This window comes from Ursus americanus, chromosome 23, assembly GCF_024610735.1.
Source record: "Ursus americanus isolate L20-20 chromosome 23, mUrsAme1.1.p, whole genome shotgun sequence".
Lineage (NCBI taxonomy): Eukaryota > Metazoa > Chordata > Mammalia > Carnivora > Ursidae > Ursus > Ursus americanus.
Window position 1 is genome coordinate 32,363,075 of NC_142149.1, and position 27,490 is coordinate 32,390,564.

Genomic DNA, 27,490 nt, shown 5'->3' on the forward strand with positions numbered 1-27,490 from the left:
TACATAGCTTTATGATAAATTTTGAAATCAGATAAGTCTTTCAACACTGTGTTCCTTTTTCGATACCTTGGTGGTTTTTCCATATTCCTTGCATTTCTATACAAACTTTAGAATCAGCTTATCAGTTTTTTCAAGAAAAAGCCTGCTAGAATTTTGATAGGGATTGTGTTGAACCCTTTATTCTTGTTGCTTTTGCTTAACATGTCCTTGATGTAGATGATAATATACATCTTTAATCACAGTTTACTCAATATTTTATTGCCGCTTGTAAAATACAGGAAACCTTGCAACAATTTATTTCCATTCACTCCTCCATCATGTGTGCTATTGTTGTCATATAAATTACATTTACATACGTAGCAAACTTCAAATACAGTATTATAATATTTCCTTTAAACCTTCATATGTCTTTGAAAGAAGTTGAGAAGAAATGAAAAATTAAGGCCATTCCAGTACTGGAAGTAGAAGGTCAGGTATTGGTTTAAAATTTCTTTTTTCTTTTAAAGATTTTATTATTTATTTTAGGGAGAGATAGTGCACGTGCATGCATGCCTGCCTGTGCTAGCAGAGGGGAGGGGCAGAGGGAAAGGAAGAGAGAGAATCTCAAGCAGACACTGCTGAGCATGAAGGCTGAGGCCATTGTAAGAATCAATCCCACGACCCTGAGATCATGACCTGAGCTGAAACTGAGTCGGTTGTTCAACCAACCAAGCCACCCACACGCCCCTGATTTTAAAATTTTTATTTAGAATCTTCTGTCTGTGGATGGATTGTTGACTCAACTTTTTAGCTTGTTCAGGTCTTAGGGGTTTTTATTTGTTTGTTTATTTTTAAGATTTTATTTTATTTATTAGAGAGAGAGAGAGCACAAGCAGTGGGGAGGAGCAGAGGGAGAGGGAGAAGCAAACTCGCTGCTGAGCAGGGAGCCTGATGCAGGGCTCGATCCCAGGACCCCAGGATCATGACCTGAGCCAAAGGCAGATGCTTAACCAACTGAGCCACCCAGGCGCCCAGGTCTTAGGTTTTAATTATGTGTTCTTTGTTTTTTTGTCAAGTCCTTGAGTTGGTTTTTGGTATCTCGAAGGCCTTTATTTGGGACCTACACTTTAGGAAAATGTTATTTGAAAGTGACCTATATTTGTAGGCACTCAAGGAAAAGGGAGTCTTCCCTTTGTTAACCTAATACTTGGCGTTAGATATCTGTGGACATATTTCTGACTCTTTAGAATATTCAGATAATATAGCCAATAGGAATATGTCTTATATTCTGTGCTTTGATTTGGTGAGTTTTTTTTTTTTTTTTAAGATTTTATTTATTTGAGAGAGAGGGAGAGTGAGAGGGAGAAGCAGATTCCCTGCTGAGCAGAGAGCCTGATGCAGGGCTCTATCCCAGGACGCTGAAATCATGACCTGAGCTGAAGGCAGACACTTAACCTACCGAGCCACCTGGGCGCCCCTGGTGAGATATTTTTGATTAAGTCTTGCCTTTGTGAACACTTGATGTCAATCATGTTAATGGATATGAAACATGAATTACCCCCAAAGCACTAAGGTAGCTCAGAGATTCAGCACTTCTAAATTCCACAGAATAAAAATGCAACTATAATGCAGCAGTGGCCTTTTCTATTGTTACGTCAGACACAGGATTGAGTTTTTTTCCCCTTAGATACTGACCTAGGCCTCTTTTTTAAAAAATAGGTAGTACATAGACGCCTGGGTGGCTCAGTCAGTTAAGTGACTACCTTCAGCTTAGGTCATGAACCTGGGATCCCAGTCCCCTGCTTTGTGGGGAGTCTATTTCTCCCTCTCCCTCTGTGCCTCCCCCTGCCCATGTGCCCGTGCGCTTTCTCTTTCAAATAAATAAAATCTTTAAAAATAAATAAAAATAGGTAATACATGAGGTGTTATTGTCAAATATGTTACATTTCTATGTTGATAGGCCCAACAGCACAACCTTATAGATAATGTTCCATGCAATTTCTTTTAAAATCACATAAGGGGACATAATAGAAGAAATAATCGTACTCTCTTTTTTATTTACCTACATATTTACTTTTAGCAGTGCTCTCTTTCAGTGCCATTCAGATTACTGTCTGGTGTCACTTCCTTTCAGCCTGAATAACTTCCTTTATTATTTCCTGTAAGTCAGGTATGCCAGCAATGAATTCTTTCAAGTTTTGTTATCTGAGAATGTCTTTATTTTGCCTTCATTTTGAAAGATCATTTTACTGGATATAGGATTCTTAAATGACAATTCTTTCAACACTGTGAATAAATATATCATCCCGCAGTCTTCCAGCATCCATCTCATCTAATGAGAAGTCATTTGCTAATTTTATTGGCATTCTCTTATGCATAATAAATCGTTTTCCTTTTGCTGCTTTCAATATTTTGGCTATATTATGAGTCTGTGGGTCGTTTTGCTTTTATCCTACTTGGAGTTCATTAAGCTTCCTCGATTTGTAGATTAATGATTTTCATTAAATTTTGGAATTTTTCAGCCATTATTTCCTTAAAATTTTTTCTACCTCTTCCTCTTCTTTCCTTCTGGCAGTCCCATTATACAAGTGTATGTTCGTGTGCTTAATGGTGTCCCACATTTCTCTGAGACTGCTCATTTTTCATTGTTCTTTTTTTTTCTCTGTTCTTTGGATTGCATAATCTCTCTTGATCTATATTTTGCTGATTCTTTCTTCTTCCAGCCCAAATCTATTGAGCCCCACTTCACGAAGTTTTCGTACCAGTTCCAGCAGTCAGCTACTGGTTGGTTGCAGGTTGTACTTAATATCTTTAAGCTAGTGATGTTTTCACCCTTTACTGTTGAATCTGTGTTGTGTGGTTTGGAGACTGTTTTCACGGTTCAGTTTGAGTTTGTCTTGTATTCAGCCATAGACCAGGGGCTCAGATGTTCCCTTTCCTTTTGTACCTCCTCAGAAGTTACAGCCTTGGCGATCTGCATAGTCTTTCAGAATGTCAGGACAACTATGGGTTTAACTGGTTTCTCTGATCTTTCTGTTAAGGTTTTGGCCTGCCTTTATTTCTTGGTGGTCTGCCTCTAATGGTAACAGATTAAGCTGTTAGTCTCCACTGATTGCTAGCTGATTGCGGTTGTTTTTGACAGTGCTCTTGGGGCATAAATTACTCTATAGTCTGATCCAAATTAAGTTGGGCACCTTGGCAGGGGCAAAGTATTGCTGGTTTTTAATAGTGCTTGTCTCTATCCTCTCCTGGGAAGAAACTGTGCTGTGGAGCAGAAGCTGGGAGGTTGGAAATGGGCTCTTCACTGGCTGCCCCACCAAGATCCTCCCTATGGAGCAGAAGCTTGAAGTGGGAGGTGGTGGGGACTGGTGCTTTGGTTACCACCACTGCCCAGTATACATCTTCCCCAGCATAAAGCTTGGTGAGATGGCATCTGTGGATATTCACCGTCTGCCAAAAACAAAAACAAAAACCTGGTATAGCTCTAGGAAACTGGGAGTAGTGGGAGCTACCACTAGAACAGCTGAACTCACTAGAACAGCTCTTCTGCAATACAGAGCTGTGAGGGAATGGAAAGCTGTAATTCGCGGTCATTGGCTGTTCCCCCATTCATTAGCTGTTCGGCCTTGATCCTCCTTACAGAGTAGGAGCTGGAGGTGAGGGAAAGGCTGCCACTTTCAGGCTGCTAAGCCCTCTGGAATAGTTCTTCCACACACAAAGCTATGGGGGGTTGAGTGCAGTTCCTACCCGAATGTGATCCTTCCTTCTGTTCTTACTGAAGTCCATAGACTCACTCAGTCTCCGAAGACTTTGAATGTTTGGTAATTTTGACCGGCTTTTAACAGATGTCTGTCTGGGAGAGAGGTTTCACCTAACTCCTCAAATCATCATTTCCAATATATGTACATGGTTAAAAATTCAAACACTACACAAAGAGTTAAGTGAAAAGTAAGTCTTCCTCTCCTAAACATGTCCTTAGGTCTGATTCCTAGAGGCAACAATTGCTACCAGTTTTTTGTTCATAGCTCAGATACTATGGCCTATATATAAATATAAAATTAACTTTTAAACCTGGATCATGAAGAACTTTAGCTGCTATAAAATGTAGCTTTAGCTTTTGAGCTTGTGACTTGCTAAGATCTTGTTACACCCAAAATATTTATTGGCTTTCCAGCTATTTCTATAAGTATTCGTAGTCTTTATAGGTTAAGCAGTCCTTTCTGGCTTGGATCTTTGTAGATCACCTTATTTATTTTATCATATACTTACTGGTAAAACTAGGTAGTATTCTCACATCTAACATTAAATTAAGATTATAAACATCAAGATGATCATACTGTCAACATTTTCAGTGATCTGTCTTTTGCTGTAGTAAACTGTATACACGTCTGCTAGTATAGATATTGTTTCAGAAGTCTGACAATAGAGTGAGAGCTGTTAAATATTTTTTAGGTGGTAAAAAGCATTGCCTTAAAATGGAACAAATTTAAAATAACAACACTGGGTTGCTTCTAAAGTCTTTAATTATGGTAATTGTGACATTTTTAGAAATAAAGGGCACTTATGTGTATGTGACACTTGTGGCTTTATTCCTCTGTTTCAGCTCTGAGGACTGTTATTATGATTGAAATCCTCTGTGAAATAATTTTGTTTTCTGTTTGATTGCTATATAGAAAACTATTGAATTATGTTCCCAAATGGAGAAGTTCAGCTGATACAACCTTGTTTTGCTGTTTCACCTTGTTACTTACAGTTCTTGCTTCAGTAGCTTCTATTTGCAAGACATAAAACTGATAATAGAATTTCATCTGGGAAAAGATAATAAATTAAAGAAAGTGACAAGTCTACTGAACAGTAATTAAAGATGGATAGTCAGACTGTTGTTTAGAGAATAAACTTGCTGAGATTGTGGGAACTGTGTGTGATACGGGTTTTGATTTTCCCATACATATCCCGAATTTATTATAGGACTTCTGCCTGTTTTAATTTTAATTAATTAGATTTTGGTGGGGGTGGGGGAGAGTCAGGGAAAAGGAAAAAAAATATGTTATCTGTTCTCTTGACTTCGAGGATGGTGGAGGAAGAGAGACAGAGAGAAGGTAGCAATGTGGGATGGACAGCCAGGGAAGCAATATGCTCTCTACATTTTAAAAAATGTGAGCAGGTAGCCACTCTAAACAACAGGGAACCAACACTAACCATGCAGGGTTAATCTTCAGAAAATATGAGCTGAGCTTAAAATTGTAATCTACGCTAAAAGTTGTTGCAATTTTACTGCCATTTTAATAAGGAATGGTAAGCCACCTGTGTAAATTATGCTAGTAGGTATTACAGCCAAATCAAATGGTTGGCTAGAGGCAGAGAAAGGAAGAACTGAGCCAAGGTAGGAAGCTTCTCTGAGGCTTTATAGCCCAGGGGTCCAAAGCAGCTGTGGTGCTCTACATTTCTATACCAGGAAACACAATTCAAGAATCCAGGAGCCCCTGCCTGATAGATAGGCTTGTCTCTAGTGTTGGGAGCCAGGACAGGGTAAAGCTCAAGTCTAGTGCAGTTTGACTTTTGGCATAATAACTTTTGGGCCATGGTTATTCAGTGCTTGAAATTAAATGTTTTGGGCTTAAAAATCAGTTTCCCTGAGTGGTTCAGAAAATGGGAATTGTATTTTCACCTTGGTGGGGCTGTTTGTATGGCCTGTAATTAATCATATTCTCTCTCCTTTTGTCTCTTGCTGCTTCCTTCAGTTGTTACCTAGGTAACAAAGGTGGAAACTACTTAAAGCCTGGGATGAAAGACATTTTATCTTCATGAGCGTTTTCTTTAATCAGATTGCTTTCCTCCTAATACAAGGGACTGCTGCTTTGCAGGTTCATATCGTAGTCTATATAAGTGCTGCTCTCTAGTATCAGGCATCATAGTGCCTATGCTAAATCTAGTTGTGCTGGGTATACTGAAGGAATAGGAATTGTGGTATGATGTGGTAGAATGAATGAAGGAGCCCTAGGAAATTTTGAAAAAATGTGGGACTCTGAAAGAAATTTAGCTTGGGTAAAGTACTATGTGGGGAACTTGGGCAATCAGAGAACATATCAATCTTAAGTGGGATTGGGTCAAAGTCAGTAATAGATAAATCTCAAAAACATAATGTTGAGCAAAAGAAATCAGACACATGAAGTATATTTATACAAAATTTAGAAACAGGCAAAACCTTCTGCAGGGTTAGAAGTCAGGATATGGTTACCCTTGTGGAGGGGAATAGACAGTTTTTGGAAGGAGAGCAAAAAGAGGGCTTCTGGATGCTAGTAATACTCTTTTGTTGATTGGGGTGTTGGGTATATTGGTATGTTGTGTTTGTTAACATTGAGCTGTACAGTTATGACCTGGTAGTTTTCTGTATGCATGTTTTACTTCAATATAAAGTTTTAAAGAAAGGAAAGGAAAAGCTTGTAGTAGTTCAGTTCTGCTCACATGGTAGTCCTGTCTAATTGTCCTTAATTAGGAATTGGATAAATAGGGACTGGTTAAATTGTGTTATGTTCCTTATACCTCTGGGTATAAGTATATAATGTAGCTATTTTGAGAATGAATAATTTTACATGTACTGACATGAAGCCACTATTAAATAACAGAAGTTTCAAAACATATAACCCATTTGTGTAAACATAAACCATCATATACATACACTGGTATATACATAGAAAATATCTTGAAGGCATCAGGGAGATACAAATCCAAACCCCAATAAGATACCACCTCACACCAGTCAGAATGGCTAAAATTAACAAAGTCAGGAAACGACAGATGTTGGTGAGGCTGTGGAGAAAGGGGAACCCTCCTATACTGTTGGTGGGAATGCAAGCTGGTGCAGCCACTCTGGAAAACAGTATTGCACTACTGGGTATTTACCCCGAAGATACAAATGTAGTAATCCGAAGGGGCACCTGCACCCTAATGTTTATAGCAGTAATGTCCACAATAGCCAAACTATGGAAGGAGCCCAGATGTCCATCGGCAGATGAATGGATAAAGAAGATGTGGTGTGTATGTATTTGTGTGTGTGTGTGTGTGTGTATATATATATATATATATAATGGAATATTATGCAGCCATCAAAAAAAGAAATCTTGCCCTTTGCAACGACGTGGATAGAACTAGAGGGTATTATGTTAAGCAAAATAAGTCAATCAGAGAAAGACAATTATCATATGATCTCACTGACATGTGGAATTTAAGAAACAAGGCAGAGGATCAGAGGGGAAGAGAGGAAAAAATTAAGACAAAACCAGAGAGGGAGACAAACCATAAGAGACTCTTAATTTCAGGAAACAAACTGAGGGTTACTGGAGGGGGGGGGGGGTGGGGGGATGGGCTGGCTGGGTGATGGACATTGGGGAGGGTATGTATTGTGGTGAGTGCTGTGTATTGTGTAAGACTGATGAATTATAGACCTGTACCCCTGAAATAAATAATACATTATATGTTCATAATAAAAATTTTTTTAAAAATTAAAAAAACAAAAACAATAAAAAAGAAAATATCTTGAAGGACACACATTCAATAATTAACAATGGTTAGCCTTGAGGATTGGTTCGTAGGTAATGTGACAAAGTGGGGAATGTTGAACTTTTTTTTTTTTTTTTTTAAGATTTATTTATTTATTTATTAGAGAGAGACAGCCAGCGAGAGAGGGAACACAAGCAGGGGGAGTGGGAGAGGAAGAAGCAGGCTCCTAGTAGAGAAGCCTGATGTGGGGCTCGATCCCGGAACGCCGGGATCACGCCCTGAGCCGAAGGCAGACACTTAACGACTGAGCCACCCAGGCGCCCCGGGAATGTTGAACTTTTACCTAATTTTTTAAAATGTGAACATGGGTTACTCTTATGATCAAAACAAACTTAAAAATAAATTCTAAATACTGTTTTAAAAGCAAATGTATTGGGAGAATTATTGTTACTATTCTGATTAAATCTCCAAAGTGTGGTTAAAAGAAGAAAAGGAGTTGTAGGAGCAAATTAGAGCCCCCCCCCCCAGAAGAGTTAATATAGTTCTACCTTATTCCACTGCAGATGATGAGGCATATTCTAATGACCTTGAGTAAACAGAGTGAATATAGGCATTTGATGTAAAGCATAACAAAATTGCCCCTGATTGTCATTTTAGTTGATCCAGAGTACCAGAAGGAAGCAGAACAAAGACATCGAGAATTGGCAGCTAAAGCTGGAGGATTTAATGACTTTGCAACTTTAGCTGTCATCTTTGAACAGTGCAAATCAAGGTATGTGGAACAGTTCTATGTACTAGAAAGTTGTCAGTTTGAATATAGCTCCAATATGTATTTACTATGTGACTTTGGACAGTAAGATTCAGTGGGGGTACCACTGACCTCAAGGTATTTTGTGAACATTTGAGATTTGTCTATGCCAGGGGGCTGTTACTAAGTAGGCATTTATTATATAGTATTCTCTTCTTTCTTCTCTCCCTAAACCTTTCCTGAAGATGACCTTATAGAATTTTGGTTCTGTAGAAGTAGCTTAGATGAGAAAATGATTGGGTATATTTGTTATGTATATGTATAAGAAGAAATTCATTTATAAATTATTTTTTAATTCACTCAGAGGCACCTACATTAGTTTTTTCAAATTCCTTTAAGTGCTTTCTCAGTAATTGGACAGGTGGGGCTTGATCTCATAACCCCGAGATCAAGAGTCATACTCTCTACTGAGTGAGCCAGCCAGGCGCCCCTGTTAGACTGTCTCACTTATAGAAGTTATTTTCAAGATACCAATATTTTTGTTTTACAGTGGAGCTCCAGCTTCGTGGTGCCAAAAACATTGGATTCATTGGAGATGCTTATTTTCTGCATTTCGTGTTGAAGCTCAACTTCGAGAACTAATCAGGAAGCTTAAACAGGTAATTACTATAATGATCTTATCTTGAGTAGCATTTTGGCAAGATTCTCTGAGTACTGTCCCCCAAACTATGGAAATTATGAGGTGTTCTGATCTCTGGCTTGTAGGAATAGGCCCCATTTCTAACTGTGTGTGAGTACCAAGCACTGTACCTTTTATCCTTTGGGGAGGTTCTTTTCCTGGTCTTGGGTAGTTTCCTCACATTTATATGCTAACTAGTCCTCAGCTAAACACTTGTGGAGACCCTTCTGTGAATCTCTGGAGTTCTGTCTCTTAGTTCTCTTCTCTCCTGAACTCTTGGCCTGTGAACTCTAGCCATCTTAGTTTTCTGGACTCTCAGCTCTTTCTCTTTATGTTTTTTTAATTCTTTAAATTTTTTTTTAAGATTTTATTTATTTATTTGATAGAGAGCACAAGCAGGGGGAGTGGCAGAGGGAGAGGGAGAAACAGAACAGAAGCTGAGCAGGGAGCCCGATGCAGGGCTTGATCCCAGGACCCTGAGATCATGACCCGAGCCAAAGGCAAATGCTTAACTGACTGAGCCACCCAGGTGCCCCAGCTCTGTCTCTTTAGCTCAGGGAGTTTTCCAGGTTCCACTTGGGTTTTTCCTTCCTTGAGCCTTCATACAGAGTCTCTCTCAAGGTTGACTGTAGCTGGGGCAGTCATTGGGCTTACTTCATTTATTTCCCATACTTTATTTCTCAGAGATCACTACCCTTTATTGCTTGATATACAGTGTTTTGGAAATCATTATTTCACATGTTTTGTACATTTTTGGTTGTTTCAAGGAGAAGAGTGAATCTGATCTCTTTTTTTTTAAAGATTTTATTATTTATTTTTTTATTTGAGAGAGAGAGAGCGATTGAGGGGAGAAGCAAGGGGAGTGGGACAGGCAGACTTTGCACTGAGCACGGAGCCTGTCATGGGGCTCAATCCCACAACCCTAGAGATCATGACCTGAGCTGAAATCATGAGTCAGACACTTAAACGACTGAGCCACCCAGGCATCCCAAATCTGATCCCTCTTCTAATTGGCCAGAAACAGAAGTCTCTAGAAATGTGTAGTTTTCAAAATAAAAGATTATTTCATATTATTCTGTGATATTACCACTGTATATATATTATTTCTGTAGCAAAGTGATTTCCCAAGAGAGACCTTTGAAGGCCCTAAACACGAAGTACTACGAAGATGTCTTTGTGCAGGCTATTTCAAAAATGTAGCTCGAAGGTAAGCAATATGAGCTTGAGAAATGGATAAGAAATACTACAGTATTTGACTACAGTGTTGAACTATTTAATATTAAAGATTGATGATTTATTTAAGCTCTGTGATTATGATGACATCAATTACAATGACTCCATAATTGTCACTTGTGCAGAGGGAACTGCGGTGGCTCCGAGTGGGATATTGGAGCTCAAGTTTGGTAAGAGGGAGTTTGTAGAACAGCTGTCTAGCATCGGGTATCAGCACCTAAGTTGAGTGATAAGAGTTTTTTTGCAGAGGGGTGGCTCTGTGGAGTATAAAAGACAAACATTTTGAGCTGAGCATGGCATTTCTGAGGAAGAATAGCTTGGTGTGGAGTGTCAGCAATTGAGCAGGATGGGGAAAGCCCTCATATGGGAGGTGTTCACTGTTGAGTTTAGAGTCTGAGTGTAGTGAGAGAGGACATCTTCTTAGGGAAAGGAGTAACAAAGGTGATGATGAGAGACTCAATATACAAAGGAATTGATCCCATAATTAAATATATTAAGGAATGGTGGTGAAGGGAGTATTAGAAATACTGAAAGGGAGAAAATGAGAATGAGCCCTATGGTGTTGGATTGGAATTTCAGGATATCATTGTGAACTTACAGTTTTCAATATAGTTAGATGGATGGATAGATAGATATGGAAATAAAAATAGATGTTACTGTGTATATTTATAATATGTATTTGTATATGTGTAAATATTTATATACAGATATACCCTAGCTCTGAGATGGACTGGGAGCAGTAACACCCTAACAGCAATGAATATACTTAGTGCCCAGATCTTGACTTGCGACAACCATCTGCTGTGTAAAGGACTCAGAGCTATTTGGAGAAATAGAGGTGGGAAAGTACAAGATGAGCCTGGAACATCTTATTTTGCCAGCAAGCAGGAAGTGATCAATGAGGTTGGAGACCATGTTAGAAGGACACTGGATCGTCCCGGGAAATGGGGCGTGTCACACAGCTCACGTTCGTGGGGAACCTGGTGCTGAACCATTCGTAGACGACCTGCTTCTGGGTCGGGGTTTCGTTCGTAGGAGAGCAGCTCCCTCACTACGATCTATTGAAAGTCAGCTGTCGACACAGGGTTTGAAAAATAACAAAAATAAAAACAAAACAAAACAATAATAATAAAACAAAAGAAAAAAGTACACTGGAACTAGCTTGACTAGGCCCTAACTGATCCAGTATAGGACATTCTAAGCATCAAAATAAATGATAGTAATGGATTATATAGCCCATTAAATAAAATGTGAAATCATGGGTCTATAGTCATATAAATTAATGAATGAGTAAATTAAAAGTTTAATGTCAAATGGAATTAGTTCAGCACCTATCCACTGAAGTCATTAATTACAAAGGGAAAGGGGAAAAGTAACTTTTCATGGAGAAGCCTGGCAGATGCTACCCAAATGAAGCCTTCAAAGTGAACACCATCAGTAATGAAACAAATCGAAATCATGTTCTTCCTGATAGGATATAATGAAAAATACAGCTTCACTTCTGTGATGTTCTTGCCAAAGATGCATAACCTAAATCTAATCATCCTGAAACAAACTTAAATTGAGGGACATACTACCAAATTACTATTCAAAAAGCCGTCAAGATCATGAAGGTCAAAGAAAGACGGGGGGAGTATGTCAGATTGAAGGGGCCTAAGGGGACATGAAAAGTTAAAATTAGTACTTGATTCCGAATTGGATCCTTTTTTTTTTTTTTTGGAGAATGAAGTTCTTTTTTTTTTTTTTTTTTTTAAGATTTTATTTATTTATTTGACAGAGAGAGAGACAGCCAGCGAGAGAGGGAACATAGGCAGGGGGAGTGGGAGAGGAAGAAGCAGGCTCCCAGCAGAAGAGCCTGATGTGGGGCTCCATCCCAGGACTCCGGGATCGCGCCCTGAGCCGAAGGCAGATGTTTAATGACTGAGCCACCCAGGCGCCCCCTGAATTGGATTCTTTTGTAATAAAGGATATTATTAGGACATTTGGATAAAACTTCATTGGGGTCTGAGGATTAGATGTTAGTCATGTATCAGTGTTAATTCTTGGTTTTGATATTATGGTCATGTAGGAGAATGTCCTTGATTATAGGAAATACACACTCAGATATTTGTGGATGATGGGGCATAAGGTTGGCAACTAACTCAAATGGTTCGAGTAAAAGAGATTTGTACTATATGATATATAAACAATTATCGTGCAGTCTGATCTGAGTTATGGGAATGTTTATAAAGTATTATAGGAAATCATCTGTGGTAATGATTGAACTAGGGCTAATATTTTGACAAGTTTTTGAAATAACATTTATGTAGGAAAGTATAGAAGAGAATAGGAATTTTTTTAAAAAGACTTTATTTGAGAGAGAGAGTGAGCTTGAGTGAGAGTAGGGGAATGGGGAGGGGGAAGAGTTGGGGGGAGAGGGAGAAGGGGGCTCCCTCCAGGGAGCCCAATGCGGGGCTCAATCCCAGGACCCTGGGATCATGACCTGAGCTGAAGGCAGACGCTTAACCAACTGAGCCACCCAAGTGTCCCAGAAGAGGAATTTAATGTTAAAAACATGAATTAGAGAAATGATAGGTGCAATGTTCTAATTATCAGATTTTAGAATAGTGAAAATTACCTCTTTAAAAAGAGATGTATCATACTATAAAGAACACTGTATTTAAGTCAGAAGACCTATGTTTGGGACTTGCTTTCAGCATACATTAACTCTGTGATCTTTAGAAGGCTAGTTGATTTATTTGAATCTCAGTTTTTACTTCTTAATAAGTGACTTGCTCTCAAAACTCACAGGTTGTTTTGAGGCTTTATTATAAAATCATTTTGGAAACTTTAAAGCACAAATACGATATTATTGTTAATATTATTACTTATTAACCTGATGTCTGTACTTAACTGAAATTACTGTTTAGGTTGTATGTAATGAGAAGTTGTATCATTATTTAAGGAGTTGATAGAAAAGTTATAGTGACACTTGAAAAAGTTTAAACTTATGCTTATAACACTCTTTGTGGTAGAATGTATTATAATTGCTTATTGTTAGACTTGGTTCTACTTATTTCATTGTTTTACTGTTCTTGTCTTTATTCTTTGATGTTTTTTTTTTTGGTTTTGTTTTTTAGATCTGTTGGGAGAACGTTTTGCACAATGGATGGGCGCGGAAGCCCAGTTCACATTCATCCTTCCTCAGCAGTAAGCGCCTTATTATTATTAAAGTGTCCTAGTTTTAATAAAGGAAAGAAATTTGTAAAGGTGTAGGACTAAGTCATGCACAAATGTCTTCTACTTTTCACTTTGAGGTTAAATTTAGCATATGTCTTCATTACATTAAGCTGTAAAGTTTGGCCCATGCTCTCAGTTTTATTGAAGAATATGGGAATTAATTCAGAAGAGTTTGGGCTGTTAGTATGCTGCTGGTCAAATGTGGAATGAGGCAAGTTACTGAGTTGTCATCCTTAAATGAATTCTTTTGTATAGCTTCATGAACAAGAAACCAAACTCGAATGGATCATTTTTCATGAGGTATTAGTTACCACCAAAGTCTACGCAAGAATTGTGTGTCCAATCCGTTATGAATGGGTGAGAGACCTGTTACCCAAGTTGCATGAATTTAATGCACATGATTTGAGCAGTGTGGCCCGACGTGAAGTGAGAGAAGATGCAAGAAGGAGATGGACAAATAAGGAAAACGTAAAGCATCTAAAGGGTGAGTCTGTCACTTGTTCTAATGATATAAGTCCAAGGAGCGTAAATGTCCAAATTCTCATATAATTACAGAAATACTGTACAGAGCGTAGATTCTGGCTCTGTCTCCTCAGAAAGCTAAGAGTTGTCATGAGTCTCAGACCTGTTACTTTGACTTCCTACTTTCCTTCCAGTTAATCATGTTTTCCTTAACCCCTCTGTCCAACAACATTATTAATAACAACAGTATCTGTTGAGCTTTTACCATGTGCTAACAACTGGCATTACCCCATTGAGTTTTTACAATAACTCTATGAGGTAAGTACATATCCCCATTTTATAGATGAGGAAATACTTAGCAGTTACAATAATTTGCTGAAAATTCCATAGCTAATAATTCATGAGTCTGGATTTTGAATCCAAGGAAACTGACTCCATGGCCTATACTCTTTATTTATTTATTTATTTTTTTATTTATTCAAGAGAGAGAACATAAGCAGGGGGAGCGGCAGAGGTAGAGGGAGAAGCAGGCTCCCCACTGAGCAGGGAGCCCAATGCAGGACTTGATCCCAGGACCCTGGGATCATGACCCTGAGCCAAAGGCAGATGCTCAGCCAACTGAGCCATCCAAGCGCCCCTCAGTGGCTATACTCTTAATCATAATAGCATACTGCTTCTCAGTAGTCCTTTGCTATCTTTATTTTGTTTATAAAATTTTATGAACTATTACTTCAGAACATCTTTTTTTTTTTTTCTAGGGTTTTTTTTCCTGTAAAATGTTAGGTCCCTAGTTGGGAGGCATAAAAGTTATCCTGAACTAGGACAGAAAGTTTAATTTTCAGCTCACATATGCAAAAAGCTTTTCAGTAAAGCTTTCAGGGGCTGATTTTTTTAAAATAAGATTTTATTTATTTAATTTTTTTTGAGAGCGAGGGTGAGGGGGAGAATGGAGGGAGGGGCAGAAGGAGAGAGAGAGAATCTCAAGCAGGCTCTGTGCTAAGCTAGGGCTTGATCTTTCAACCCTGAGATCATGACGAGTCAAAATCAAGAGTTGGTCACTTAACCCACTGAGCCACCCAGGTGCTCCTAAGATTTTATAAGGTCAACTTGGGGTGGAAAGACCAATGCCTTTTAAAAAATAGATCTGTTGCAATCATTGGTTGTCAGGAGCTGGGGGTGAGAGAAGGGGTTTGACCACAAAGGGATAGGAGGGTATTTTGGGGGTTGAGGGTTCTGTCTCTTGATTTTGGTCACAGACTATAACGTACTTGTGAAAATTCATAAAACTGTACACTAAAAAGGGTATATTTTACTGTAGATAACTTATACCTTAATTTTTTAAATGAAAAAAAGAAAAAAATACATAAACTATACAGCCTCATACCAAAAATTTAAGATATATAAAAGATAGAGAAATGTAAATACAGATATCTGCTGATGGTTTTCACCAGCATTACCATTCCCCCCACAATATATATTGTCATGAAGACCTAACAATATACAACTGGCCAGAAGAAATGAGGGTCATGTCCTCTGCATTTAGTAACATTTACTCATGCTCTCAGCTAGAATATGTCTAGTTCCAAGAACCCATGTTAATTCTCATACCAATGCAAGAACTTAAGAATCTAAGGCAGTGGGGTGCCTGGGTGGCTCAGTTGGTTAGGTGTCAGACTCTTGATTTCAGTTCAGGTGATGATCTCAGGGTTGTAAGATCAAGCCCTGCATCTGCTCCACAGTGAGTCTGGAGCCTGCTTGGGATTCTCTCTTCCTCTTCTGAGACTGATTGATGGAGCAAATTGTATTATCCTTTTTAACATCATGAGAAATAGAGTGGTAAGGAATTTTGCCCAAGATCTGGAAGAGTCTTTAGAAATGTAGTGTTTTGTTGCAGTGTATAACTGTACTACATGTTTGAGGTAGGGTCATTTATTCTAACATTTAGGCCTTCGTGCTTGCATTTCTTTCTCTCTTCCTTTTCTTCCTCTTCTCCTTTCCTCTCTTTCTTTCTTCTTATTTTTTAACCATAGACCACTTGTTTCTTTTGAAAGGACAAAATTTAATTTCCTTTTTTTCCCCCTTAACATTGAAAAATCAGGGCATCTCCTTCTCTTAACATTTCTTGTACTGAGTTTCACAACTAAAGTTTTACTGGATTAATTTGTAATGTTTTCTTTTCTTTTTTTAATTTTTTATTTAATTTGTAACGTTTTCAGATGGAATCTCAAAAGAAGTCCTAAAGAAGATGCAAAGAAGAAACGATGATAAATCCATATCAGATGCACGTGCTCGTTTCCTTGAGCGAAAGCAGCAGAGGTCCCAGGATCACAGTGACACACGGAAGGAAACAGGCTAAGCAGTGAATCCTCCAATTCAGGAAGTAGGAAAAGCAGCCAGGAAACGTGCTTTTACTTTGCCATTTATATCAGACAGCACTACCCAGAGGAAGTGGTCAGCAGCTGTTGTTAGCATACAAGCTAAAAACAAATCTAAGTTCATCAATACTAATAAATGGAATTTTCAAAGAAAAGATTGAGTTGCCATTGTCATAGGCAAGGATATATGAAACCAATGAAAGACAATACATGTGATATTTTCCTCACTTCAATTTTGCTGGCCTTAACTGGTGTCAAATGCTGTCATTGAGATATTTTCAAAGAACATTGAATTGTATTTAATCAGCGTGTATTCCATTTGCATTCGAAGCATTAAAAATTATTTTCCTTAAATCTCTTTAAGGCCTTCTTGTTGCTATTAGAATAGTATTATATCAGGTTATCAGGTATGTGACCATTTCCTTCAGAAGGCTGAATATAAGAGGTTTTTACTCAGCAATACTTAGATATCTAACCATTTAATTGCTACAGAGCTTTATAGATATTTAGAGAAAAGACTTAATTAGTAAATAAGAAAATTGCCTATGGCAAGTTTCTTTGTTGAATTAATATTAATCCTTAAATTGATTTTTCTGGGATTATACAAATTCCTTTTTATATAAAAATATATTGTTTAAAACAGTAGCTATAGCCATTAACCAAAGGACAGATGATATATACACACACACACACACACACACATATATATATATACACGTATACATATATATATATGCTGTTTTTTTTTTTTTTAGCTGTCCCTACATACTTGTATCAACACCGTGTATGTAGGTGTGACAGTGTTTCAAACAGCCCCTCCACCTGGCCTACTCTCTTGCCTCCAGCTGCTTGGGTAGGACCATTTAAACATCTGTTACACTGATCTTGAGATGGAATTTTTTCAAAGCAGCCAACACTACATCACCAGTGTTTCAAATTGGAACCTTGAGGCTAGTTAGTATCACACTCAGGCCACACTCAGCACTTGCCCACTCTGTTGTTTACTGCCTTGTATTCTAGTTATTTGTGTATTTGTCTGTCTCCCCCCACTAGATTATACGCTCCTTGTGGGCAGGGACTGTGTCTTTCTCATCTTTGTATCTTTCATGGCACCTAGCACAGTGCTTTGCACATAGTAGTCACTCAATGTTTGTTAAATAAAGCTATTAGTGTCATTAAAATTCAAAAGGTAGTATAATGTGTGTTTTTAGATAATTTTTGTAAAAATTAAGAATCTAAATTTTTTATAGGTAACTGACTCTTTTGCAGTTATTTCCTTTGGTGTCTTAAAAGTTTTCTGTTCAATATTAGAAACTTGAGCCTTTAACTGAAAAATCACATAAGGACCCAAATCTGTGTGTTTGTTCTTAAAGTAAGGTGAGTGATGATGGTTCCTCTAACATTCCCAGCATTGTTTCTTTGTCCGTTGTAATCTTTAGTGCTCTTGACACTATTTCAGCACATAGTCTTACCAGTTCTCGTCTCAGGTATATGTATCAGTGTATTTTCTTAGATGTGGTAGGGGTGTATGTGGATTCTTAGAATAAATGCCCTTTCATTTCAGTAAATATTAACCACACATTCTAAATCTATAGTCGTAGTCAGATTTCATCAGTTGTCCCAATAATGTCCTTTATAGCATTTTCCCCCAATTCAGGATCCAGTCAAGAATCCTGTACTGTATTTAATCTCTTTTAGTCTGGAAAATGTTCTCAGTCTTTCTTGGTCTTTCACATTTAAATTTTTGAATAACATTTCTGACATTTTTTAGTAATATAGGCTTAAATTATTATTCATTTCTTTTTTAGAGGGGAGGGAGACAGAATCTTAAGCAGTGCAGAGCTCGATCTCAAGACCCTGAGATCATGACCTGAGCCAAAATCAAGAGTCAGATGCTCAACCAACTGAACCATCCAGGTGCCCCAGGCTAAGTTATTTTATAGAACGTCCTCAGTTTGGATTTCTCTAATGTTTCCTCATGGTTGGAACACATAGTGGGAATTCTATGACTGGAGAACTGCATAAGTAATACCAATGTCTTTCCTAAGGCATCAAATATGGAGGTACATGGTATTTGCCCGTTATCGGTGGCATTAATTTTGATTACTTGGTTAGGGTATTTTGATTTCTTTAGTGTAGTTACTCTTACTATTAAGAAGTAATTTTGGGGAGAGATATGTTGAGATTATGTTAAATAGCCTATTCCTCATAAATTATCATCCTCTGGATTTATCATCAACTGATGATTCTTGCCAAATCAGTTTTATTTTTATGGTTGCAAAATGCTGATTTTTCCCCCTAATTCTTTCCTATATTTGTTGGCATTATAAGAAAGAGCTTTCTTTGAAGAAGAATTTCCAGTAAACAGATGGATGCTTGGCGTAGCATAGATCAAGACAGAGAATTAGAAAGCCCAGGGGCTATTTGAGAAGGGTGGCAAACAATCCAGTTTATTTGGTGCATAGAGTATATGTAGGATAGTAATAGGCTAAAAATGTTGGCTGAGAACAGATTATACAAGGCTTTGAAAGCCAAGCTATGGAATTTGAACTTATTTTGTCCTATATGAATATATTAAAGGAGAATGACATCATTAAAGCTTTAAGGTAATTGTGACAATAGTTGCTGTAAAAATAGTTGATTTGCACTGAGAGAGGCTGTCCATAGGATGAGAGGAGAATACTAGATCTAGTTAAGAAGGTGGAAGGAGCCTTGGAGGAACGGTAGTGGTAATGGACAAATTTATTCTTTAAAGAATGAGGATTCACCTTCAAATTACTAAATGAAACAAAACAAAAACAAATGAAGACAAATGTTATCATAGAAAAATGGTCAAAGGACATGTTTTCTCACAAAAGAGGAAACACAAATGGTAAGACAAGGTACTGAATCTTACTAGTAATTAGGGAAATCCACTTTAAAACAGTGAGATGCCATTCTTTTTCATCAGATTGGCAACAATCAATATGCCTGAAAAGTGTTGGCACAGAATAAATTGCTCCTATTTTAGAGAACATTTTGACAGTATCTAGTAAAGTTGAACATGTGCATAACCTATGACCCAGCAAGCCCACCTTTAGATTTATATCCTAGGAACTCTTTGGGATTATATAAAATACTCTGTTCCTCATGAAGTTTGACTCACATAGATTTAGCATCATTTGATGACTTGATGTTAAATACATTTAAAAAATATTAAATACAGCATTCATAAAAATGTTATACTCCATTGTTTCTAATAGCAAAGAAATTGAGAACAATATATATGTGTCAATTGGGAAATGGCTGAATAATTGTGATATGTTCTTATGGTCAAATTCCACACAGCGGTGAAAAGTGATTTTTGAGACTCCTGAGGCCTACTCTTAAACTGCTTTGCAGAACAGGTGAACCAGTTTGCATTCCCAACAGCAGTGTCATAAAGTGCCTGTCTTACTGTAGCCTGTAGTTGTTCAAAAAAGTCTTCTAATTATAGACAAAAAAAGGCTCATTATTATGTTAATTTACATATTTAGATATTCAGCTCTTTTTCCTTATTTTCAAACTGTCTATAAGAAATAACTGATTTGAATTTGGTGAGGCCAGACAGTAAATATTTTAGGCTTTCAGGCCAGTCTCTCTTTAAAGTACTCTGCTATTGTAGTATAAAAGCAGCCATACACAGTACATAAACAAATGGGTATGGCTGTGTTCCAATAAAACTTTATTTGTGGACAATGAAATTTAAATTTCATGTAATTTTCCAATCAGGAAACATTATTCTTTTGACTTCACTTCTTTACCACTTGCACTTTAATCCAGGAAAGCTACTTTTCACATACCCATTCTAATTCAGATTATTTCATTTGTAAGAAAAGATCTTAATTTCATGAAATATCTGAGATTTTTCTGGCTTTTATTTTTCTTTATAGCAGAGTTGATAGGATTGAACATAATGTTAAGCCATCAATAAATTTAAATTATAATCTTTATTCTCCCCAGAATTTTCAAAGTAATCTATATTACTTATCTGTTCCTTTAACCTTAAAATATGAAAAATACAAAATTCTCTTGTGAAAGTATTAAAGATTTTCAATTCTTTTTTAAAAAGATTTATTTATTTATTTTAGAGAGAGTACACGTGGTGGGAAGGGCAGAGGGAGAGAATCTTCAAGCAGAGTCCCCACTGAGTGAGGAGCCTAATGCAAGGCTTGATCTCATGACCCTTGACCTCATGATCACCACCTGAGCCAACCCAAAAGTCAGACACTTAACTGACTGAGCCACCCAGGCACCCCCCTCCTTTTTTTTTTAAGTAGGTTCCACACCCAGTGTGCGGCTTGAACTCAACCTTGAGATCAAGAGTTGCATGCTTTACTGACTGAGCTGGCCAGGCACCCCAACTGTTAAAGATTTTCAAAGAAAATAATCACATTACTTGTCTAGATAAAATCTATATGTTTCTTAACCTAATATTACTTGGTGATCAGCTAATACATAGGAAATGAGATGGGTTAACCCAAAATACAGCATAGCATCCAGTTTGGTGCCTTTTGTATATGATAGATATTTATAAATGATTGTTGTGCTAGCTCCAGGTATGATTACTGACAACATACGTTGGTCCAGGCTTTGAATTAAATAGGTGGTACAGTCAATAAATGTTATAATAGCTTAAGAAGTAGGATAAATAGATTTTAAGCTGAGTTTTTAAGGCAGAGTAGGACTTGGACTAAATTAAGAAAGGAGAGAGAGTTTGTGTGATTGAGAGAGGAACCAGAGTTAAACATGGAAAGAATATTAGTGTCACCTCGAGAGGAGCTTTTTTGAAGTATTTTTCAGTTTCCAGTCTGTAACTTTGGCTAACATTAAGTAGGTCAAATGAATAATTTGCCACTCATTCTTGCAGACAGAAAAATTTGAAAGTTGGCTTGGACTCAGGTTATCCTTTTACAGCATATAGCACTTAGAGACTGCCATTGTGTGCCAGTCTGCTACTCTATTTAGTTACCTTTCAAGAAATGGAATTTTTAAGCGCTCCTCAATAATGAGTATAATCTCATCTCTACATCTGATTTGATGGTTTAGCTAGATAGCCCAAAAATACAGAGACGGTAAAGGGCTGTCCTTATCAGGTTAGTTTTTATTTTTACCCTAAAGGGAACTTTTCATGCATCTTGGTGGTAAGAGTGCTGGCTCTGAAAAAAAAAAAAAGAAACTTAAATCAATAAATGAGGTAGGCTTATATGAATGCTACATATTTTTCTTTACTGGAATGTTATAGAACGTATGGTTGTGTAATTGTATACTGTACAACATTAAACTCACAGTTATTTGGAATGAAAGCAACCAGAAAAGGAAATAACCAGGTTTTTGGTTCGTTTTACATCATCCACTTTCATCGGTCATGACATGTTAAGCTAAGTCATTTTTTAAAAAGTAATTTGTAGGGGCACCTGGGTGGCTCAGTCGTTAAGCGTCTGCCTTTGGCTCAGGGCCTGATCCCAGGGTTCTGGGATGGAGCCCCGCATTGGGCTCCCTGCTCTGCTGGGAGCCTGCTTCTTCCTCTCCCACTCCCCCTGCTTGTGTTCCCTCTCTCGCTGGCTGTCTCTCTCTCTGTTGAATAAATAAATAAAATCTTAAAAAAAAAAAAAAAAAGGAATTTGTAGTGTGTCCTAAATTTGGTACATATTCAGATCAGGCTGCATATGTAGATGTACTTAAAAAACTTCACAGTGATGAACCTGAGGACTTTAAAATTCAGAATTGCTTTCCCAATATAAAAAACCGTTTAATGAAAAGATTTTAACATTGAGTATTTAATTTTTCATTGTATGTACTGTAAGGTATTTATTGACCAAGTAAATTCGATTATACTTCCTTGAAACTTTATTATTGAGTTAACCAAAACTTTTGTTTACCAGATCTCAGTTTTTAACCATTCTGTTCTGAGAGTTTACTACTATAAGAAGGCTGCATATGTGCATTGCTACTAGAACTATCCCTGGAGTGTGACAGAATTTTAAGATTGCTGAGAAAACATGTTTGTGCGTCATGCCTTGCTTTGGAGACAGTAATAACACTAGGAGATGAATAGAGAGAGTTCTACATATTTAGAAAGGAAGGAAAAAAATAGCCCACAGCAATCATTCCAACATCCTGATCTTCTTCAACCCTTCATTGTATAGAACTTCTCAAGCTTCTAGTGACTTTAATTTTTGAATATGAAGGGGTTATGGTGACATGCATCTGACTCCCTATTGATCAGCAGGGTTATAACTCTTCTGAGTTTATCTGTCCATAATGCTCTGTGTATCACTATATTTGAACCAACTTTTCTAAGATGACTTTTTAAGGTAATGTTATGAGCCACTTTATTCCTCTGCTGGAATCTGATTTAACCTTTAGACAACATGGGAGGGGCCTATATAATATGACTAGATTCCAGATTGTATTCCCACAGGGCTGTCTTGGGGATTCACTTGGAACATGCTCAATTCTGACACAGAATAAAGACTCGTTATAGATCTTATTTGCTGTCCATGATACATTATAAAACTTGCCTGTATAAATTAGATTTAGGACAAGCCTGAGTAAGTGAATGATACTAAGTATAAATTCAGGTCCATCTCATACCAAAAAGGCCATGAAAAATTTTTTCTGGCTTTGTGTTTCTTTTCAGGTGAGCTTTGCCTATAATCTGTCCTTGTACAGGGCCAACATAAAGTGGGCACTGTGGGTTGACTGATACTTGAGTCAGTGCTTTTGCTATGCTGCTCTTTATCCAAGCCTGTGGGATTCACATCTGTGGCCCTAGGGGGCTGAGATCTTTCAAAGCTGCTGTTTAAATGGCAAAACCACTTATCTTACTGGGTAAGGCTAAAGTATATCCCTCTTGGTTTCATTAAAATCTGATTTTTAAATAATTGGTACAGTGGGTTAGGCTTAAAGTTCTGCTTTAAAATTAATCATCTCTTAATGTTTGAGAAATGTCTTTACTTTGTGGCTTTTGTAGCTAAATCCTGCTGTTTTCAAAAGGTCAAGTTAAAAGGCAGGGGCCTTAATTTGGGGGCTGCTTGACAATAAACAACTATAGAGGAATCTGATGAATGTTCTTCTGAGGTGTCATTCTCACTGACATATATATATTTTATATAAAACATATTGTTATATTTTACATTATATAATTTCCTGGCATACAATATAAAGTTACGGGTACAGTAAAGGTTTTTTGTATAGGTTTTGAGAAACTGACACTCCTCAAAATAGCGTATGAGCAGTGCAGTTTTTGCTAATGGTGCTTGCTGTGACTCAGAGTGAGGAACTACTACAGAATATTCTGATAAAAATAGCTTCAAATTGGAAGAATTTGACCACTTTTATTAATATGGCTACTTACTAAAATATTTTCTGAAACTAAAAGCTGGGATGATAATACATTAATAGCAGTAGAGATAGGGGCACCTGGGTGGCTCAGTCGGTTAAGCATCTGCCTTTAGCTCCGGTCATGATCCTGGGGGTCCTGGGATTGAGCCCCACGCTGGCTTCTCTTAGCAGGGATCCTGCTTCTTCCTCTTCCTCTGCGGCTCCCCATGCTTGTTCTCCCTCGAGCTCTCTGCCAAATAATCTTAAAAAAAAACTGCAGTAGATGTATTAGAAGACATTGTCATAGTTAGAAAAAAACCCTAAAACCCAGCATTTGTTTTCTGATTTATAAGGTTATTTATCTTCTCTAACTTAAGGTAGCACCTGAAAACAAAGTCATTTGATTACTGCTCAGGTAACTGGAAACAGTGACTCAGCCTTCAGGACATCTAAACGAAGGATAACCTTTCCTGCCTTTACACCATTGCAGGAACAGCTTACTACCGTGAAAAGCTCTCTTCATTACCTCAGCCAAAATTATTGATCTTTAAGATGCACAGGTTTGGGTTTTAATGTTTATCCTCTGGATCATTTTTCCTCTTGAAAAATTTTAGATTTATTGATTTGAAAGATACAGTGTTCAAAATGAACTAGTAAGTTGTAATCTATTTTTCTTCTAAATGACTTCTGAAAACAATACATTACATTTCTATGTGTGATGACACAGCACTCATTAACAGAACCTCAGTGCACTTTTAGTTAGATATTCCACACACTCAAATATCCAAGCTAAAATCAATTGCTTTGGGAATTCTAAATGTACTTAAAATTATAGGTCTGTATGAAAATGCAAGACAGTTATTAACAAATTAAATATTGGTGGCCCATTCATGATATAGCTCTTGCATCCCAGATTCTGAGATCAGACATGTAACCCGATTAAGCAACTGCTTTTACTATAATAAAACAATAACTCCTTTAGATTTTTAATTTAGAATTTGTCTGCTTCCAAAAAGGATTGAAAGAGCTACTATTAAACTGGAATTAGAAATGTTATTTCAAATGTTGCAGAATACAGAACATCTTCAAGCATCTGGCTTAATAAGACAAAACACAATTTTGCCTACCATAAATATTCACTCTTATTCTTTGCATAACAGCCTCTGTCTCCTCTCTTACCTGCCAAAGATTCTTCTCTCATCCTAAGTATGTGAGATATATTTTGGGGAAAACATTAAAAGCAATTTAAATGATTAAGCAAACTTCTCTAAGCAAAACTGCTTAACACACAAAATTACTGTATATAATAGGGTTTTATGTTGAACTGAAAAGGGCAGAAAAAGAATTACTGTGTACTTGTTTTTCCTTATGATCTTTCTGGAAAAATAGCCACATTTCTTATAAAGATGAAAGGCACAAAACTAAATTCTTAAAACTTTTAATGCATTTGTGCTATTAATGAAATATTACAGCTTATACCTTAGCAATAAAGTACTGGGAAGGTTACTAATCGATAATAAATATTGTAGTTATCTTAATGTTGTTGGAAAACAAGATGCTCCAGCTTTTAAGCACTTACATTCCCAATACTGCTAATTCACTGGCAATGTTAAGGTGGTCCCACTGAACTACACCGCTAATAGATAATCCGTTTTTCCAAGAATGTATATAGCCACACCTTAGAAGAACCTCAAGGGTTTCAAGCCTCCCCGTTAAACTCATTATCGAAACCTTTAAGACTCCGTATTTGATGTGGCTAAAAAAATCCTCCTGCCACAGTTTTGGTCCAATTCTGTAGCACAGATACAATACTCAAAGTCTCTAAGTCTATACTAGCTAGACCCACATCACATACATTTCCGCCAAAATGTCCGTAGAAATAAGAAAAGCTATCACAAGGCCAGCTGAGACACTTCATAAATGGCCTTCACTGTCCTTTGAGCCAATTATTTAGGTAACATACAAAGAAATTGCTAGTTCTAGTTAAAATCCAAGCGTCAGCTTCTCCAAGCGTCAGAAGGGTGTGCATAAGGGAAGGGAGGATCTTAAACCTCATTTCATTCCCCCTCCCTGAGACGCAAGAAACCACCCACGGTATGAAAGTAGGCGGGGGAGGAGTGCTGCAGCCGGCTGCCAAGAAAGCGCTCTGCAAGGAGGCCGTTTCCCTGAGTCACGGAGAGGGCGGGAGGCTGGGCCCATTTGCCCACGCCACGTCCTCTTCGTAAGGGACTCAGTTTAAATAGGCAGGGCCCAAAGGGAAAGGGAATAGCACCGCCATTCCTCAAGGCGGCCCAACAGCCACCACATTCCCAGGAGACTCTGCATGTCCCGAGAACTCGCTCCGCATTCTGCCAGCAATGAGGCGACCCTTCCCGACCAGCATCACGTGCACCCGGAAGTACGTGGGTGGGACCTAAGCGCCCACGGAAATGACGTCGGTCACCGCTAGTCGCATGATGTGGCAAAATGCAAAAAAAAGGAGCGGGGGGAGGAAAAGCAGGAGTCTGGGGAAAGTGATGAGTCCAAAAAAGTAGTCCCTTCGAGTCCTCTAATTTACCCTCGTGGCGCAGCAGTAAGCGATGCCCTCGGCGCATTGCGCCCCGAATTCCTGCGCCCCACTGCACCGCGGCACTCCGTGGAGGGGTACATAAGGCGGAGGGGGTGAGGTGACTTGGGCGGAGTTCTGTCGTCGGGATCCCTCCGCAGGGCTCAGCCGTTTCCGGAGTCTGCGCTGCGCCCGGTTCCGCCATTGCGGCTCTCCCGGACCCTGGAGCCTCCGCCCCCGACCCGAGCTCTTTCGTCTGCCTGCCAGTTTCCTGCGTCCCCGGAGAGTATCTTGCTGAGCCCAGCCTCCCCCCTCCCCCTTCTCCTCCTCTCCCTTGGAGAGCCCGGGCAGCCGCTGCCCCGCAGCCCCAGTGACAGGAGGAGACCATACACCCGACAGCGCCATGGCCCAGATTCTGCCAATTCGTTTTCAGGAGCATCTCCAGGTGCGGCCGGGCCCGGGCCAGTGAGGGCTGTGGAGAGGGTGGTAGGAAAGAAGAAGGTGGAGTCTGGGCCCAAGTAGAAAGAGTAGGATCGGAGGGGGATGGGTATTGGTGCTTGGGGTAGATGGAGGATGGGGGCGCTATCTTGGAAAGCTTAAGAGTTAATGATGTGGGGCTTGGATAGAAAGGACGAGAGTCGGGGTGCAAAGGGCAGCGAGACCAGGCCTGGGTTCGAGGGCCTCTATTTTCACTTCCTGGGTGGTAGGAACTGCGCATTCTAACTCCCTCCCCTTTCGCCGTTTTATTCAGTTCATTCATTTGGGTAGATTGGGCGGGGGGGGGGGGTGCAATTCTCCCGCGTTTCTTCCAAACCAAGGATTTTCATCCCCTAGGCCAGTGCAGATTTGTCACCTCCCATTGCTCCTCTTCCCTTTCCCCCATCGTGTCTGCACCCAGCAGTTGTGGGGCGGGTGGGCTGGGGAGGAGCAACCTTTTTTCTTCCTCCCTCTGCGGCTCTCAACTGGGAAAGGCACCTTCCCCTGGGGGTGGGGGGAACGGCGGCGACTTGTCTCTTGCCATCCCCGAGGCAGTAGGAACAGGTCACTGAAGGAACAGAAGGAGAACAGAATGGGGGAGCATATTTCTCAGGGCGGTGTCAGTCTCAGAGTGCCTGGGGTCAAGGTCCCTAGGGGTACTCGTCTTTTTTTTTTCCTTTCTTTTCCTTATTTCTCTGGGGATGGTGCGGCTTTTATCCCCTCTTTCATTTTAGGAGGTAGTAAAGTTATCCAGAGGTTATCTTGGGGTCTGCTGGAGTGTAGCAGGTAGACATGGGCTGCCTCTCTTAGGATTGCATGGAATTGAATTGAGCCCTGGAGATAGAGCACACCTGCCCTGAGATATGCAAAGTTATTTGGTCAGTAATTGGCTTCCTTTTAGTAGGTTCTAGAGTTCTTTCCCATGGTGC

The 27,490-nt window shown here is 38.7% G+C and overlaps 3 protein-coding genes across 5 annotated transcripts in view; 2 read left to right on the forward strand and 1 right to left on the reverse strand.

Moving 5' to 3' along the window:
* DHX40 (DEAH-box helicase 40) overlaps positions 1–17,393 on the forward strand; it is a 47,939-nt gene extending 30,546 nt beyond the window's left edge. The window contains exons 13-18 of the mRNA XM_045773269.2: positions 8,137–8,251; positions 8,778–8,886; positions 10,019–10,113; positions 13,259–13,328; positions 13,614–13,842; positions 16,037–17,393. Of these exons, the coding sequence (XP_045629225.1) occupies positions 8,137–8,251; positions 8,778–8,886; positions 10,019–10,113; positions 13,259–13,328; positions 13,614–13,842; positions 16,037–16,176 (758 nt within the window). The 3' untranslated portion in view covers positions 16,177–17,393. The remainder of the gene's footprint in view (positions 1–8,136; positions 8,252–8,777; positions 8,887–10,018; positions 10,114–13,258; positions 13,329–13,613; positions 13,843–16,036) is intronic.
* A 3,522-nt stretch (positions 17,394–20,915) lies between these two features.
* LOC148107976 (uncharacterized) lies at positions 20,916–26,489 on the reverse strand. 2 transcript variants are annotated; one of them, XM_087854558.1, is made up of 3 exons: positions 26,097–26,489; positions 23,639–23,801; positions 20,916–21,372 (listed from the first exon to the last, which is right to left on the reverse strand). In XM_087854558.1, exons 1-2 carry the CDS (start codon positions 26,487–26,489, stop codon positions 23,670–23,672), a joined length of 525 nt encoding a protein of 174 aa, XP_087710684.1. In that variant the 3' UTR covers positions 20,916–21,372; positions 23,639–23,669. The 2 variants fall into 2 exon arrangements, with proteins under 2 accessions (XP_087710684.1, XP_087710683.1); XM_087854557.1 differs by having other exon boundaries at positions 23,639–23,813.
* Positions 26,395–27,490, forward strand: part of CLTC (clathrin heavy chain) — a 59,785-nt gene continuing 58,689 nt past the window's right edge. For both annotated transcript variants that reach the window (XM_045773744.2, XM_045773745.2), the window contains exon 1: positions 26,395–26,529. In XM_045773744.2, coding sequence (XP_045629700.1) covers positions 26,488–26,529 — 42 coding nt within the window. In that variant the 5' untranslated portion in view covers positions 26,395–26,487. The remainder of the gene's footprint in view (positions 26,530–27,490) is intronic.